The 19,118-nt window shown below is 33.8% G+C and overlaps 1 protein-coding gene across 1 annotated transcript; it reads left to right on the top strand.

Annotated features, from left to right (window-relative positions):
* The first annotated feature begins 13,840 nt into the window (after nt 1–13,840).
* Nucleotides 13,841–18,302, top strand: LOC116154778 (olfactory receptor 5K1-like). Its single transcript, XM_031457750.2, has 2 exons — nt 13,841–14,760; nt 18,031–18,302. Exons 1-2 carry the CDS (start codon nt 13,841–13,843, stop codon nt 18,179–18,181), a joined length of 1,071 nt encoding a protein of 356 aa, XP_031313610.1. The 3' UTR covers nt 18,182–18,302.
* Nucleotides 18,303–19,118: the final 816 nt, after the last annotated feature.

Here is a 19,118-nt window from a genome sequence, read left to right as displayed (position 1 = left end):
CCAATGAGATCTCTCCTTGAACTTGTCAGAACATCTGTCATCAAAAAGACCACAACTATACAACACTGATAAAGAAATTAAAGATGATTTTAAGAAATAGAAAGATATCCCATCCTCTTGGATTAAATGAATTAATATTGTTAAAATGGCCATACTACCCAAAGCTATCTGCAGATTCAATGTGGTCCCTATCAAATTACACAGGACATTCTTCATAGAAATAGAACAAATAATCCAAAATTTATATGGAATCACAAAAGACCCAGAATTGCCAAAGCAATACTGAAGAAAATGAACGATGCTGGAGGCATATCCCTTCCAGACTTCAGACAATACTACGAAGTACAGTAATCAGAACAGTGTGATATTGGCACAAAAAACAGACATGTAGATCAATGGCACAGAATAGAGAGCCCAAAAATAAACCCACACAACTACAGTCAATTAATCTTTGATAAAGAAGGCAAGAATATACAGTGGAGAAAAGAGTTTCTTCAGCAAGTAGTGTTCGGAAAACTGCACAGTTGCATGTGAATCAATGAAGTTAGAACACTCCCTCACACCATACACAAAAATAAACTCAAAATGGCTTAAAGACTTAAACTTAAGACAGGACACCATAAATCTCCCAGAGGAGAACATAGGCAAAACATTTTCTGATATAAATTTTAGCAATATTCTCCTAAGTCAGGCAATAGAAATAAAGGCAAAAATTAACAAATGGGACCTAATTAAACTTGTAAGCTTTTGCACAGCAAAGGAAACCATAAACAAAGCAAAACGACAACTGATGGACTGGGAGAAAGTATTTGCAAGCAATGCGACTGACAAGGGCTTAACTTCTAGATATATACAAATAGCTCATACAATCCATTAAAAAACAAACAATCCAGTCAAAAAATGGGCAGAAGACCTAAACAGACACTTCTCCAATGAAGACATGCGAATGGCCAATAGGCACATGAAAAGATGCTCAATATCACTAATTAGAGGAATGCAAATCAAAACTACAATGAGATATCACCACACATCAGTCAGAATGACCATCATTAAAAAGTCCACAAATGATAAAAGCTAGAGAGGGTGTGGAGAAAAAGAAACACTCCTACAGTGTTTGTGGGAATGTAATCTGGTGCAGCCACTATGGAAAACAGTATGGAGGTTCCTTAAAAAATTAAAAATAGAGGGGGGAGGGTATGGCTCAAGTGGTAGAGTGCATGCTTAGCATGCATGAGATCTTGGATTCAATCCCCAGTACCTCCATTAAAAGCAAATAAACCTAATTATCTCCCCTCCTTGCCAAAATAAAATAATACAATAATAAATAAAAAATTTAAAAAATTAAAAATAGAGCTATCATATGATCCAGCAATCACATTCCTGGGTATGTATCCAGAGAAAACTCCAAGTTGAAAAGATATATGTCTCCAATGTTCACAGCAGCACTGTTTACAATAGCCAAGACATGGAAACAACCTAAATGTCCATGGACAGATGACTTTTATAAATATTATAAAACAACTTTATTATATATATATATTGATATGACAAATGAGATTCAGAGTAATATTTACATATGATTCCAAAGATTGTTTTGTAGTGTATTACCCATCCATTGCTTTAAAGGGAGCAGTGTGCACTGTTTTGTAGGTTACTTTTTTCAGGGGTTACTTTGAGGGTGTGAAAAACAGAATAAAATTACTTTAAACTCAAATACACACACACACACACACACACACACACACACACACACAGAGTGGAACACTACTCAGCCGTAAAAAAGAATGAAATAATGTCATTTGCAGCAACATGAATGGACCTAGAGATTATCATACTAAGTGAAGTAAATCAGACAGAGAAAGATAAATCACGTATCACTTTTATGTGGAATCTAAATAAATGACCCAAATGAACTTATTTACAAAACAGAAAGAGAGTCACAGAAATAGAAAGCAAACTTGCAGTTACCAAAGGGGAAAGGGTAGGGGAAGGCTAAATTAGGAGTTTGGGATTAGCAGATACAAACTACTATATATAAAATAAAAAGGTCCTACCATACAGCACCAGGAACTGTATTCAATATCTTATGATAACCTATAGTGAAAAAGAATATGAAAAAGAATATGTGCATATATCTGTATGACTGAATCATTATGCTCTTCACCAGAAACTAATATAACATTGTAAATCAACTATACGTCAATTTAAAAAAAGACCACAAATAACAAATGTTGGCAAGGCTGAAGAAAAAGGGGGACCCAAGTACAATGTTGGTGGAAATGTAAATTGGTAGAGCCACTATGGAAATCAGAACGGGGATTCCACAAAACACTAAAATTAGAACTATCATGTGATTCACCAATTCCATTCCTGGATACATATCCAAAGAAAATAATAACACTAATTTGAAAAGATATCTGCACCCCAATGGTCATAGCATCATTATGTACAATAGCCAAGATATGGAAGCAATCTAATTGTTCATCAACAGATGACTGGATAAAGAAATGTGTATACATTTACAATGTAATACTACTCAGCCATAAAAAACAATGAAATTCTGTTACTTTCAATAACATAGATGGACCTAAAGGGCATTATGCTTAGTGAAATAACTCAGAAAGAGAAAGACAATTACCATATGTTATCATTTATACGTGGAATTAAAAAAATAAAACAAATGAATAAACATAACAAAACAGAAACAGACTAACAGATACAGAGAACAAACTAGTGATTACCAGCGGGGCGAGGGAGGAGGGAAGGGACAAGATAGGGGTGTGGGATTAAGAGAGATATGCTACTCAGTATAAAATAAATGTGCAACAAGGATATATTGTACAGCAAAGGGAGTATGTCTATTATTTTATAACAACTTTAAATGGAGTATAATCTATAAAAATATTGAACCACTATGCTGTACACTTGAAATTAATATTGTAAATCAACTATATTTCAATAAGATAAAAAGAAAATGACAGTTCCAGTCTCTACACTTATATTCTAGTAGAAAAGAGAGACTTAAAAAAAAGTAATTAAATTAAGTAGTAATATGTACTATGATTGGGGAAGACCCTTTTGCCTCTAAGCAAAGTTTAATGTTAGGATTCGATAAGGTTCAGCTGTAAGATTCTTTATTCTATTCTTTCTATTCTTTTTTTATGTGGCTCCATCTATTTTTATAGTTTTTACTATCATCTACATGAATGAATATTTCCAGCTCTGTCATCTCCCCTAATCTCCAGACTTACATGTCTAATTGCCACACAGGATATAGTTCTTTGAATTTCCCAAAGACATCTCAAATTTAATGTGATCAAAAAGCAACAGAAATGTGGGTATTCCTGGTCTTCTCCATCTTGATAGTAGCATCCTCCAACCACTGGGCAAGGATAAAATTAGGAGTAATCCTTCATCTTCTCTCTTGAGATCCAATCTTTCACAAGATCTGTAACTCTATCTCTGAAATATATCTTCAATGTGTCCAAATCTCTCCATTTACACTATCCTCACACAATTCTATGTTGTTTAACATCTCTTACCTGAATAATGTCAATGGCTTCACACTGGTCTCCCTGCTACTGGTCTGTTTATTTCTTTTAAATTTTTATTCATAAACCAATTTAAAAAATATTACCAAAAGTGAATTCAAAAATTATAATCCTTTGCCCACCATAACCTATGCATATCAGATATAACCACTTTCTAAGTATTTTTAGCTATTTCTCTGAAAATTTACCTTTTACAGTATCAATTGTACACATATTAATCAACTTCCTGCTATGTTATTAATGTATGCATCTATGTATATATGTATTTCACACCTCCCCATTTATCTCATTCTTGATGGTAATCACAATATTTGATAATTTAATCATTAGGCTTTATTAGGGTCCTGTGAATACTTTTCATTGCTGAGCAACTAGTGCACTAAGATTATACTTCATTCCTGATGACTTCGTGGGATTTTTTTAAATGTTACAAAAAACTTTATTTCCCATTTGCTCTATTAGATCCATCATGTGTCTATCAAATATATTCCTTAAAAACTCAACTCTATTAAATAATTTTTTTTAATCCTAGAGACTTCCTCCTGGTGCTCCTGTCTGGAGAGGCTGCTCTCTAGGCCCAGTGCTCAGCTGTCCTGCTGAGACATCCCTTTGCCGACTCCTTATGTTGGATACTTTGCTTCCAAACTCTCTATATTCCTCTCCATTTCACTAGGAAATCCTGATAATCTTGTTGGCAATAAAGACTGGGAATCCAGACATGTTGCAAATGACCTTTGTTCTTTCTTCACACATGACGAGTAGTTTGGCTTCTACAGAATTCTGGATTTGAAATAATTTTTCTTCTGATCATTAAAGGCATTCTTCCTTTATATTCTAGCAAGCTGTGTTGCTTCTGAGAAATTTCATTGTCATACTGATTCACATTCCTTTATTTTCTTTTCAGAAATTTTTAGACATTTTATTTATCAATGGCTGTATAAAGTTGCAGAATGAATATCTTTGGCTTTTTCCTTTCATTCATTTTTCTACATAATGTGGATTCTTTTTTCTTTCTTCCTTGCCTGCTTAGTTCTCTTTTCTTTTTTCTTTCCTTTCCTTCCCTTATTTTCCCTTTCCTATTTCTTCCCTCTTCTTTAGTTCTCTTCCAATTTCTTCCCTTTCCCACCCTGCCTTCCCACTCCTCTCTCCTCCCTCCCCACCCTCCCCCATCCTCTCTCCCTGTATCTATCTCTCTCTTTTCTTTTTACTTTCTTTCACTTTAAAGACTCAAAGCTTTACTTCATCAATTAAGACAACCTGAGAGAACATAATAGATACAATTTACATAGAAAAATCAGAATGAAGAAATCTTATTACTAGTTGTCAGAATAGATTGTTTTCCTAATATGCTATGAAGATCTTCAACATATTAAAAATGACCATTCTAAACTAATAGATTTTAATATGTTTCATCAGCTTAAATCCATTATACTTACTATTCATTTTGATACCAATATTGTCTCATCTTTGGCTAATAGAAACTCACTCAAAAACTTCAAGATGGTCCTGAGTCTTTCTGAGACAGTAGTCTCTGATAGATTTCATGCTCTCATGTACAACATGTCTAGACTAAACTTATGGATTTCCTGCCTCAAAATGGGAATTAGACATTTTTCTGAAGAGGCCCCATAAGCAATAATGTTAACTAGTTTCTGATCTATATTTCTTCTCTTTCTTTAAAAAAATAAGAAAACACACAAACATGCATGCATATCTACACAATCTAATCTCCCCTTCCTTCTTACTCAAATGGTAGCATACACATATGCACACACACACACACATACATACATAATACGCATTGAGTTTTTTTTTTCCCTTTACTTACAATGACCTGGAAATCACACCATATCTGTATGTAGTGATATCCCTCTCTCTTTTTTTGTAACAGTCATGCAGCACTTAGCTGTGTGTTTACTGAAATGGTCTCTAGGAATGGGTTTCTAGGTTGTTTCCTATACTTTATCTGACACAGCTCTATCTACTCATTTATTTGTAGCCTTTCGGAATGACTTTGTTGTAGCTGTACCTCTTATCCAGATTGTAAAGCTGACTTTCCCTTTTTGAGCAATATGAAAATCTCATTGTAATTGGTGAATTAATTCCATTTACATTAATTTCTGATTGGTCCAAATTCTTGCATATTATTTTATCTAATATTTACCAACCAACTGTATTATACAATCTTTGTTTCATTTTTGCATGGTTTGTTTTCCTTGCTTTTTCTATTTCTTTTTGCATTTTGGATGGAAGGTATTTTTGTTAGTACTGTAATATTACCTTTATGTTAATACTTTTATTACCTATCCAATCCCCACTTTTCTGTATTTATCATGCTACTTTTGGTTTGTTAGCTTTCAATAATATTACTTGACTATGACTAGAATTTATGTGGTAGTCAATAAGCTTATTTACTTTAGCTTTCTCTTCTCCTCCGCTGATTTTTTAAAAAATGTATTAACATTTTATTTTGTAATAATTTCTGATTTCCAAAGGAGTTAAAAAAATCCAGAGTTCTCTGGTACATTTTACCCAAGTTCCACTAATGTTACATCTTAAGTAATCATGGCACATATATCAAAGCTAAGATGTTAATTATACGTTTTATGCTGGATTTTAACAGTTTTTCCTCTAATGTCATTTTTCTGTTCCAGGATTTAATTAAGGATGCCAATTTGCATTTAGTTTTCATGTCTCCTTGGTTTCCTCCAATGTGACAGTTTCTCTGTGTTTCCTTGTCTTTCATAATCTCAGAAATACTGGAGGACTCAAAATATTTTGTAGAATATCTCTAAATTTTCGTTTGTCTGGTCTCATGATTAGACTCGTGTTATGGATTTGGAGGAAGAATATCACAGAAGTGAGAAGTCCTTCTCATTCTATCATATTGGGGGTTCATGATAGCAACATAACTTCTTACTAATGATGTTAATCTTGATCACACTAAGGTGGAATCTGCTAGGTTTCTCCACTGTAAAATTTATTCCTGTTCATACTCCATTTGTTAGAAACAAGTCACTAAGTCCAGGCTACACTCAAGGGAAGAGGTACTGTGCTATGTCTCCTGGAGGGAGGAGAATCAAAGAATCTGGAAATATATTAACACCATCCAGTAATTAAATATTTTGGGGAGACTATAAAATATGTTGTTTCTTCTTGAAGTTTTGCCCACCACTGGGTCTTGCCTAGTAATTACTACTTTGCATTCTCACAGCAATTTCCTATTTCCCTGATTATTTTTATACTATTAATTAGAAAGTGTAGCTTAACTAGATATAAAATTCTAGGCCCATACTCTTATCCTTAAGTTTATTGAGAATGCTGATCTACAGTTATCTTGTTTTATACATTGCTGTTGAGATGCCAATCTGGTTTCTTTTCTTTGTAAGTGAAGATATGTAGATGGAAGTGCAGATAATTTTCTTTAACTTGAAGTCTAATAGTTTTACTAGCATATATCTTGAAGTTCACTTTTCTGGGTCAATTATCACAATTATGTTTCAAAATGTATGTTAACGTTTTCTCGTTTTCCCCAATTTTTACTTAGATTATAATTTCTCTTCCATTATTTTTTCTTTTTTAAGGACTACAATTCTGTTTGTGTAGCAGTCTGTTAATTTTTACAGTATCATAACTCTTAATTCTTTCTACCCCTTTAAATGTGTCACTTTCATTCTTTTAATCATTTCCTTTCTTCTCTTCAATGGCCCTTTCACAGATAATAGAATCCCTTACCTCTTGAGAACCTTGTAATTTAATTTTAATTTCCAAAGTGATTATGTCTTTTTCTCCAAATCTTTTCTACATTTAGTCAGTTATCATCTTATGTATTTCTTTTTCTCCATCTCTGTTTTGGTTTTAGAATTTTTGATAAAAGGTGTTTTTCCATATCTACAAGAGTGCAGGCTGAGAAACTGTAAGAATTTTTTTCTTTCTTGCTGTTGTTTTTCTGGAAAGAACTTTATCAAATGAAACACTGTATTCATATTTTTAGTTTTCTCCTTATATTGGCTTTGTGGGGATGTAGCCTGTAATTTTTCTGTTTATTCTGAAATGACTATTTTTCCTCTGGATCAGTAATGATAGATTATCTAGCAGGGGTAAGGATATACTACAGGTTACTAAGTTAATAGTTTTGGAGCACTCTGCTCTGTTGGTACAGTATACTACTTCTTTAACAGTTCATCTTTGAGAGGTAAGGTTAATTGTGCCATCTGACCTTGTGATTTTTTGTTGTTGTTCTGTAGCAACTTGTTTAATTTGAGATACCCAAGAAACAGACTCTGAGATGGAGATGTGCATGTAAGAAGCTTGTTGGGGAATGACCTTAGGCTCAATACTTACTGAGGAAATGAAAGACGTAAGATTGATTAAAGGATATTGAATTTAGTCACAACAAAGACCTTAGCCAACCCATGGAGAAAAAGAGGTTTGGGATGTTCCTTCAAAGTTTCCATGCCTTAAGTCAGGGGTCTGGAATTTATATCTTCCGCAAAACAATCATTGGATGCCTCAAGTAAGGAATTTGACCTTCATAAGACATTTATCTTCAGCTAAGACTATTTCCTAGAAAGGGACTCAGAAGAGAGGAGTCATTAGCACTCTTACTGCTGTGGAAATAGGTAGGATCTAGGCTGTAAATCACAGATCCATTATTGGCCACCTATTATACTGCTCAGAGCTTCTTATTTCTTATAAGTTCTGGGAAAGCCAGGATTTGGGTCTTGCTCTTTTTCTGGAGAACCTTACAAGATAGTTAATTAGACACCTGCGGTTTCAACTGTTGCAGTTAGTCTCAGAGTCACACTAATATCCATCTTTCTCCTCTTGACTCCTTTCACCTTTGTCTAATACCTCTGCTGTACTAGGAGAGTAACATGGGAGGATGATCCAGAATTAAGATCCCCAGGGATCTGAGCCTTTAATCACTATGCCCTTTTCAGTCCTGGTTGTTACATTTGTCTATTTACCATCAAATTTATGCAAGGGAGTACCAATGAATGCCTATGGATCACCTGAATACAATTCAGGTCTTGTTATTCCAAGCTTCCAGGCTTTTATCATGTGATTCCCTCATACTAATTCTTCATATGCTTTGCTTATGAAGTCCTCATGTACCTACAAAATTCATCTGAAATGACACTTCCATTTAGAAATCTTTCTTTTTTTCTACCAGGTCACCACTCACTTCTTTCACCATATTTTTGTATAACATACTTATACTTTTGTATATCACATCTTGAATTACCTGCTAGTTAGCAACGTGCCTTTCTAGTCACTAGATTATGAGCTTGTTATCGGAAGCATTTTTAGAACCTGCGAAGGTCTTACTCCCCACGCTCACATCCTATGCTCACTCTAACAATTCTCTTTTCTAATACCCTGTCTATTGCAACCACTTAAGGTTAAACAGAACTGAAATTTTAAAAATCAAAAAAGCACACACTAAAGATTGAGCTCAGTTTGTTGACAAGGGCCCAAAATATATATGACATAGTCAGTGACATGGTGACTTAAGTATATTTAGTCAAGATGTTTACAATCAAGACACATACAAGTCACACTTGAAAAAGTGGCAAATGCATTACAAAAACAGGTAAGTATCATGCAGATCAGGAAAAGGAAAAGTCAACTTAATTTAAAGGACTTAGGACAGTCATCAAGGAGGAGGCCTGACTGGAGATCAAGAATGAGTAGTACTGAGAGGAAAGACAGTGAGAAGAAGTTGTTTCCAGTGAGGGAAACATGAGCAAATTAATGAAGCAGGTGCACAGAGGAACAGTGAATGGATGCATATGGCCACATGCCTTGAAGTAAGAGGAAGAAAGCAAGGTGACTGATAGGTAAGACACAGACAGACTGTGGAGCATCTGGAAAGCAAAATAAGGAAAATGGATTTGTTTGAAAACTAATGACTGTTTCAAATTCTTGAGCAGGGAAGTATTTTTTTCACTAATTGAACACATATTTGTTGAGTACTATAAAGTGTGACATATTATTCAGGGTGTTAGAAACATATGAATGAACATAATAGAGAAATCCCATCCCTCTTAAGCCAAATGCTAATGGTGGTTGGGAGGGAAGGAGTGACTGATTATAAATGTACTAACAAATGAAACATAGCATATTGAAGGTGATCAGTGGAATGAAAGGGGAAAAAACAGAGTAAAAAATATAAAGGCAGCTGGGGTAAACTAAAAAGAGAGGAGAACCATCTCAGTAATTCATATGTGGTAATAAATAATAATATCAGAGTTTCCAATGAGGTTTTTGCAGGATATCGGGACAAACCCAACTCACAGAGTAAAGCTGATGACCCTGGCTGAAGCTACCACACTTTTGAGTCTCTTCTAAAAATTCTAATTATCTTTCATAAACTATTAATTCCTCCAGTAAAAGGCCAAGTTAACATGAGACTGTTTTTTGCTCATTTTAAATTTATGCAAAAGTAAACAGAATTTTAAAATGAGGTCAGATACATAATAATCAGCAAGGTGGTCATCAAATAACCTGACCTTAGTGACCTTAGTGAAGGTGATTTGCTTTAACCTTGTTGTCTCACAGGGCATCTTTATATGTGCAGGGGATTGACTCTCCCCACAGAAATACATGGATATCAGTGCCGGGAAATCCCTTAGGATTTGATGGAAAATTTTAACTGTGCATTGTAAGGAACATAATTATTGACTCTGGCCTATTAGTAGTCTCCTAGATTTTCCTTCTTTTAATCCCAAATGTCTTAGAGACCAAAGTTTATATTCTGAAATTCTATGAGACCTAAGACCAAGAAGCAAACATAAATGGCTACAAAATATTTTTCAGTGGAATCTAGGTAAGGGAAGTATTCTAATTAATTTTTACTTTTAATATTAGAGCCCATTATTATGTATTCATCTGAATTATTAAGCATCATTTTGTTGCTGTTAGAGTTCAACTACTCAAGTTATCTTTCTAGCTCTTTTCAGAACCAAAGGCTATGGGAAACTAGGATGAGATTCAAACTGCAATTCATGCTGGACTTTTTTGATTAAGGTGGAACTTCAAAATAGGTAAGGACACAAAGTAACTTTGTTCAATAATTTAAGCATTTACACTGAACATTTTTCTGATTTAGCTGAATAATTAAATGGCTTATTTTTAGTATTTTAAAACAAATAAATAAATTTTTCAATTGGGGCCTTTACTTTGATGTTTTGATTATGGAAAAATAAAACTATTTTGACCATAGATTTATATGATTATATGACCATAGATTTATATGATTTATATATAGTCCTAGTGGATCACTAAATAATTGTAGAGATTGGCCTTTTAAAGGAAAACAAAATTAATTTTCAAAAATTGTATTAACATTTAAAGAGTTTTATCTTCTGAGTGTTTGAAAAACTAAAGTATAAAGGTAAGCTTACTTTTATTATTAGCTTTTAATCTACTGAGATATAATTCAGAAAATCTTATAATTTTCTTAGAATCAGAAAAATAGTAGAACAGTCAACTCAGATGAAAGAAGTACAAAACAAACAAACAAAAAACCTATTTTGAGAGGGTATAGTTCAGTGGTAGAATGCATGTTTAGCATGCACAAGGTCCAGGGTTCAATCCTCAGTACCTCCATTAAAATAAATAAGTAGATTAAAAAAGGAAACCTATTTTTTGATTAAATATATATACACAGTATTATTTATCATAAAACACTGTGTAAGTTTAACATATATCACATGTAAGGATTTGGTACATTTGTTTATGGTAATACAATTGTCACATTTGGTACATTTGTTTATGGTAATACAATTGTCACTGTAACATTAATTAGCACCCTATCACATCACATAATTGTCATTTCCTTTTTATGGTGGGAATAATTAAGATCTAGTCTCTTAGCAGTTTTAATGATTATAATAAAATATTTTTGTCTACATACTATACTGTGCATTAGATTCCAAGACTTATTTATCCATTAATTTCAAGTTTGTTAAACAACTTAACTCCTATTCTCTCACTCCTTATCCCCTGGTAACCACCATTTTACTGTTTTAATGAATTTGGCTTTTTTAGATCCACATGTAAGTTACATCATACAGTATCTGTCTTTCTCAATCTGACTTATTTCACTTAGCATAATGTCCTCAAGGTCCATCTATGTTGTTACAAATAGCAGGGTATCATTCTCTTGGCTGAATAATATTCAACTGTGTGTGTATGTGTGTGTATACCATAGTTTATTGATTTATTCATACTATGACAGGCACTTTGTGTCTCTGTATCTCACCTATTTTGGGTAATTTTGCAATAAACAGCAGAGTGCAGATATCCCTTTAATAACTTGTTTTTTTCCTTTGAGTATATACCCAGAAGAGTAACTGAGGGATCATATGTTTTATTTTTAATTTTTTGAGGAGCCTCAATATTATCCATAGTGGCTGAACCAATTTACATTCCCACCAACAGTGCACAACAGCTCCCTTTTCTCCATATCTTTGCCAATGCTTGTTATTTCTTACCTTCTTGATGATAGGCATGCTGATGGATGTGAGGTGGTATCTCACTGTGGTTTGATTTTCATTTTCCTAATGATTAGTGATGTTGAACATCTTTTCATGTACCTGTTGACCATTTGAATGTCTTTTGGAAAAATGTCTTAGTTCTTCTGCCCATTTTAAAATCAGATTGTACTTTTACTGTTCAGTTGTATGAGTTTCTTACATATTCTGGATATTGATCCTTAATTTTTAAATGATAAGTTTGAATAATTTTCTCTGCAGCCTCTTCTTCAAAATTAACAGGTTCAATTTTTAGAAGAGGTCAACAGGATCATTGGTAGGACCACCAAAGAGGTCATACCATACGATATCACTCATATGTGGAATCTAAAAAAAAAAAAAAGAAAAAAGAGGACACTAATAAACTCATCTACAAAACAGAAACAGACCAGCAGACATAGTAAATAACTTTATGGTTACTCGGGGAAAGGGCTTGGGAAGGGATAAATCTGGGAGTTTGAGATTTGCAAAGGTTAACCACTATATATAAAAATAGATTAAAAATAAATTCCTTCTGTATAGTACTGGGAACTATATTCAATATCTTGTAATAACCTTTAATGAAAAAAATTATGAAAATGAACACATGTATATGTTCTTAGAATCAGAAAAATAGTAGAAGTCATGTGTATGACTGAGACATTATGCTGTACACCAGAAATTGATACATTGTAACTGACTATACTTCAATTTAAAAAAAAGATTTAAAAAAAGAAGAGTCATTGATTGGACACTGGAAACAAGTTCACACATCCTAGCTCACTGGAGTGGAGGCAGAACTGGAATCAAGACTGGTTTTTCCCCACAGCACTGTACAGCTGTTATAAGGAGTATAAGTCAGTAGTTAACCTCAAAGTGCTAATAATTTAATAAGGAAATTGTCTACTCACATATAAAAAAGAAATGTGGATTATACATAAGGAGTTCTAGATTGTGTTGAGTATGCAACATGCTTGAAAGTAGAGAAAATGGAGATCAGTGTAGTCTGGGGCATTTAATTAAATTTTTAAAATTTTCATTATTTATAAATTATGTTTTATATAAAGAGGAAATGATTTAGATATACGGGCAAAATCAACAGAAATAATCACAGACAGAGTCAGTGTTTATGGAAATGGGTATGACACTGGGAAAAGGAATAAAAGAGTTGATAATCAGTGGATATGTAATTCCTCAGCTATCCAGGATTACTGTTTTTAAAACTGAATAGCCCTCTCCTTAATCTTACTGATCTTCAAGCAATTCCTAAGATACAACTTTAACACATCTATTGTACGCATTTTTTCAAACAGGTCCTCCACTGGGAGAGTATACAAAAACCTTTTGCTCAATGAAAAAAACACGTATATAAAGAAAAAATGATTTTAAATTTATTTTTAAAAATCTTTAATATAAATACTGACACTGAACTTATTTAAGAATACTGAACCAAATGTGGGTACCCTAAATTTGGACACTATGCTTATATAAATTCATATAGACAAACTTTTCCACCAAAAGCATCCTCCCTGGAATTATCAAAACAGTCTCATGAATCCTGAGTTTCAGATTTGAAGTCATAGAGGCTGACATGTTAGGGGAGCAAATGTGCCCTAGAGTATGTGTGTTTGTATCAAAGAGACAGTAGGAGAGGCTAAAGAGAAAGTTCCTCTCCTTGTTGTAAAAAGAAAAATTTGAAAATAAAATTATACACGTTCTAAATTAGAATCTTTTATCTCCATAATTGTTATCTCAACAGACAAAGTAGAGATGACAGAGGATAACCACTCCTTGACAACAGAGTTTATCCTCACAGGATTCACAGATCACCCAGAGCTGAAGACTCTTCTGGTTCTGGTGTTCCTTGCCAACTATCTGATCACTATGGTGGGGAATCTCGGCCTGGTGGCATTGATATTTATGGAAAGTCGTCTTCACACACCAATGTACATCTTTCTTGGTAACCTCGCTTTGATGGATTCCTGCTGTTCCTGTGCCATTACTCCCAAGATGTTACAGAATTTCTTTTCTAAGGACAGAATGATTTCCCTCTATGAATGCATGGCACAATTTTACTTTCTCTGTCTTGCTGAAAGCACAGACTCCTTTCTCCTGGCAGCAATGGCCTATGATCGTTTTGTGGCCATATGTAACCCACTGCAGTACCACACCATGATGTCAAAGAAACTCTGCATTCAGATGACAACAGGGGCCTACATAGCTGGAAACATGCATTCCATGATTCATATAAGCCTTCTATTTAGGTTAACGTACTGTGGGCCCCATCAAATCAATCACTTTTTTTGTGATGTTCTTCCATTATACAGACTCTCCTGTGTTGACCCTTATATCAATGAATTAATGATATTTATCTTTGGAGGGTCAATTCAAATCTTAACTATTACCATAGTAGTAATCTCTTACCTTTTCATTCTTCACACGATTTTCAAAATGAAATCCAAAGAAGGAAGAAGGAAAGCCTTATCTACTTGTGCATCCCACTTTCTCTCTGTCTCAATATTCTATGGTTCTCTTCTCTTCATGTACATTCGACCAAATTCAGTTAATGAAGATGATAAAGATATACCTGTTGCTATTTTTTATACTTTAGTGATTCCTTTATTGAACCCCTTTATTTACAGTCTAAGAAATAAGGAAGTAATAAATGTTATGAAAAAAATTATGAAGATGTCATAATGTTCTGAAACAATTATCATGCTATGTGGACAACTGATTTTGATTTGATTAAAACTCTTTTCAAAACCAAGGAATAGTGAGAAAGTAGAAAATCGTAACTTGATACATAAAGTAATAAATTATTAACACATGAGTGGTGTATGAGTCAGATAAACAAGTTCAAAAAGGAGTTATTCTGCTAAAGCATATTTCAAAATCTAAGTTACTAGGTTTCATTAGGGGTGAACTAAATAATTATTCTTGATGTCAAAAATTGTGTCACAGTGTAATTAGTTCTACAGTTCTACCCTTTACTATTCATTTCAGAGTACAATGAGTTAACAATTTTCAGCAAATCCAACAAACCCTAGGAATAGAAGTCATTATAAACACAGGTTGCCTCCACTTAATATTGTTGGCAAATTTCTGCAATCTGAAGGCATAATCTAACAAATTCTTCTGTATCACAAGTTCTCAAAAATTAATCCCCTCTTGAGCAACACCATATGACAGAAGTAAACTATATATTTCTATTTGAATCTCAATTTTGAATTTAAGAGATTACATTTGAATATGAATTCATGCACAATACATAACTTCTAATCAACAACACTTTCTTCTTTATTGTTAGTTAATTTTCTATCAAGTCCTCTAAAACAGAGTATCTGAGTAATTGGTGATTTATTCATCTGTAGTTGAACATGCTGCTACTTATATTGACATTCCTATATATTTGGTATTTTCATGTAGTTTCTTTTGTTTGGTAGTCCAGCATATATGACAGTGTAATTCCTGAAGATTTTAGTTAAATAAAAGTTTTTTTTTTTTCTCTCTGGTATTAGTACTTGAATTCCTTGTTATTAGGAATACCACTAACATAGACTGATTTCAGTGAAAAGTATTGATATAAGCATAGCTCTAACAAAAAGTTGGAGATGTTGTTCAAACATAAATGAGGCAGAAAATATTGCAAATTACACATATATAAACAAAAATATTTATTGATCCTACATGTGCAATTAAGAAAGAAAAAAATAATTTACTGAGAACCTATTATCTGTTAGGCACTAGGCTAAACCTTTCATATATATTAACTATTAAATAGTTAGACATGATTTTTCATGCTTTTCCTCAGTAAAAATCTCATTCTTTAAAATATTGAGGACCTTGCCCAAGTTTGTCCAGGTCATCTGGATTGAGCCAGAATTTGAAATAATACAGCATTTTCCCCACATCCTTGGGAGTTCAGAAAGTGGAGATCCTTGTAGCCTGGGATATTCAGGCTTAAGAGCATCAGAAGTTAACTGTGCCTTAAAAATGGGAAAAACTTTCTGATATTTGGAGAAAAACAATAACGGGCATGACCAGAGTCAATGTTTATGGAAAAGAGTGTGGTACTGGGAGTGGGGGATGACATAGGTGACCCATGGGACAGAGTCAGAAAGTTGACAAAACTATCGGTGAGAGCTGTTGGTGAATATGGGAAAAAATGTTAGAAGGGGATCAGGTTACTGAGAATCTTAAACTCCACTCTAAGGAGTCTGAATTTATCTTACAGGAATCAAACACTGAAGTCTTCCTGTAGCAGAGTAATATGATTGTATCTTTCAGAAACCTGATCTTGCAACTTACTGGAAAGAGACCCGAAGCAAGGAAACTAACTTCAATAATTAATATTTTAGGTGAGGAGAACTGACACTGGAGAATACTCTAAAAGGAGAGGGGTGCACAGATATGAGCAAAACTTCAGGAAAAAAATAGTAAATTGTCATATTGGATAATAAAATGAAAACCTATCTTCTTCCAGTGAATTTCAAACATGTCATAACTGATTTCATAGCAGCAACACTTAAGAAGGTGCCTAAGACATTTGGCCATTCAATGAATATTACCTTCAATATTATGTTTTTAATATAATTATGGAAGTAAATATATAATAGGCTTACTATTTTTATTTTTGAATTGAGTTGAATAAATTTAGTATTTCTTGGTTTTAATTTCTAATATTATAAATACTGATAGATATAACCCATATAAACAAAAGCTCTTTAGGGTCCTAACATTTCACCAGCAAAAAGGAATACAGATACAAAGTTTTGAGAAGCTCTGAATTAGATGGTTGTACATCCTGTATCCAACATCTATTAGTGGACATTTTTAGTTATCTGACTTGCATGCATTGATTTAGTTTCCCTCTTCTAAGGATAACACAATTTTTGTTAAGTATTTCTGCACCACCTGCCCCTAAAACTTAGCACCACTGAATCCCAGAAGTCTGTTAAGGGAATAGTATGTGACTTATTTCAGGCCAATGAGAAGAAGAGGTGATTTTCTGGAAGTTTCTGGGAAGTATGTATCCTTTACTTTAAAAGAGATCCATGAAAAAGGTAGTATTTCTCCCTCTAAACCTCATGGTTTGTGGATATGAAATCCAGCACAGCCTACATCCATTTTGCCACCGAGAGGGAAAGTAGCCTGGAGATGAAGTCAATATACAAAGGAGGGCATAGCTGAGCAACTCATTGGGAAACTGACCCAGAGGCACTGGAATAAACCATTCCTTTGCATAATCCAACAGACCTTCTTACTATTTTAGCTTATTTGGAAAAGATGCTTTATTTGCAACTAAATAAATTAAACATAACTGATATATTTATGTCCCTTGCCTAATCTTTCATTTTTATATTCGTTTAAATTATCATTAGGCCTTCTTTAGCTTACAAATAACTTTTCAGCAGTATTCACTTAACTATTCAGCACATCTATTAAGACTTTTACTATCCTTACTAAATTGTAACTTCCTATAACCCCACTTATAAAAGTATAAAGGATAGACAGGTTGCATCATTTGTCCAAGGAAATACTAAGGTGGAGATCAGGAATCAGACCCAGGGTATCTGTTTCCTGAATCCATTTACTTATCCAGTAAGTCATATCATACATAACATAAAGAAGTAAAAGTAGCATGAGAGGATAACTTTCAAGAAGCTGAGTTGTTAAGTGGGCAGAGAGATAAGGCAAAGATGCAGGAAAGATGTGGATCAATAATATTTTCCTCCAAATTTATTCTGAAAATCTTCAAACCTATAGAAAAGTGGTAAAAATAATACAATTAATGGGTGTGGGTTTTATTAGCCAAGATTAAACAATTGTTAACATTTTAGCACATTAACCTATGTCCAAAAGTATATATAATATATTTCCTTCATTTATATGTACAAATATATATGATGACATAAAGATACTTTATGCATTAGTAGACACTGACATTCTTGTGGCTAAAGTAGGGACAAGGGCAGCATCAACAAAGAGTACATTAAGTGCTCCAACCCCACCTACCATGCACCACAGCTCAGAAATGAGTCTGGAAGCCTCCATTCCAACAAAAGGGGAACAGACCTGGCCCCTGTCAGGGCTGTGACAATCACAAAATAAAAACGAGGCCCCGCTCTACAATGAGGGCAAGCTCTGATCACCACAATACCGGCCACACTCCCAATCAAAAGGATAGCAGCCAACACACATGGAAGAAAGACGTGGCAACCATTCATACTAAGAACAGCCCTCACAACAAAACTATTAGATGTGCACAGTCTACACAGGAACACTCCTACTTTAAATAAAAACAAACAAACAACTAAAACAGCCCTTCAAGACCACAGTAGATAATTGGTACTCCTAATTCCATAGATCCAGAGAAATATAAGTAAAATGAAGAAGCAGAGGAACTACTCTTAATTAAAAGAACAAGAGAAGTCCCCTGAAAGAATGATCAGTAAAATAGACTTCAATAATCTACTAGATCATGACTTCACAAAGGGGATAATGAAAGCACTGCAGAAAATAAGAGATTATTAATAAACCTGCAGAATACTATAAAAAGGAAATAGTAGCTACAAAGAGGAGCCAGTTAAAAACAGAAAACTCAATGGCTGAGATAAGAGCTGAGCTAAAGGCAGTCTAAAGCAGACTAGATAATGCAAAGGGATGTATAAGTGACTCAGAAGACAGGATAACAGAAATCAACCAATCAGAACAACAGACAGAAATCCAAGTAAAAACTCATGAAAGAAATATAAAGGACTCTTGGGATAATACAAAGCATCCTGAGCTATGCATAATAGGGGTACCAGAAGGAGAAGAAAGAGAAAAGGGGATTGAAAAGGTATGTGAAGAAATCATGACTGAAACCTTCCCAAACCTAAAGAAGGAATCAGATATCCAAGTACAGGAAGCACAGAAGTTCCCCAACAAGAACCCAAATAGACCTACACCAAGACATATTATAATTAAGATGGCCAAAGTTAAAGATAAAGAAATAATTTTAAATGCAGTAGGAGAAAAACAAAGAGTCAGTTACAAGGGAACCCCC

This window comes from Camelus dromedarius, chromosome 2 (genome assembly GCF_036321535.1).
Source record: "Camelus dromedarius isolate mCamDro1 chromosome 2, mCamDro1.pat, whole genome shotgun sequence".
Taxonomy (NCBI): Eukaryota; Metazoa; Chordata; class Mammalia; order Artiodactyla; family Camelidae; genus Camelus; species Camelus dromedarius.
This window is presented reverse-complemented; position numbering and strand designations above follow the sequence as displayed.

Bases quoted from the DNA above. Each gene is read 5' to 3' on its own strand.
- LOC116154778 (XM_031457750.2), top strand. From the start codon at position 13,841: ATGACAGAGGATAACCACTCCTTGACAACAGAGTTTATCCTCACAGGA. The intron at 14,761-18,030 runs GTCATAATGTTC...TTGTGGCTAAAG, and splicing joins ATGAAAAAAATTATGAAGAT to TAGGGACAAGGGCAGCATCA.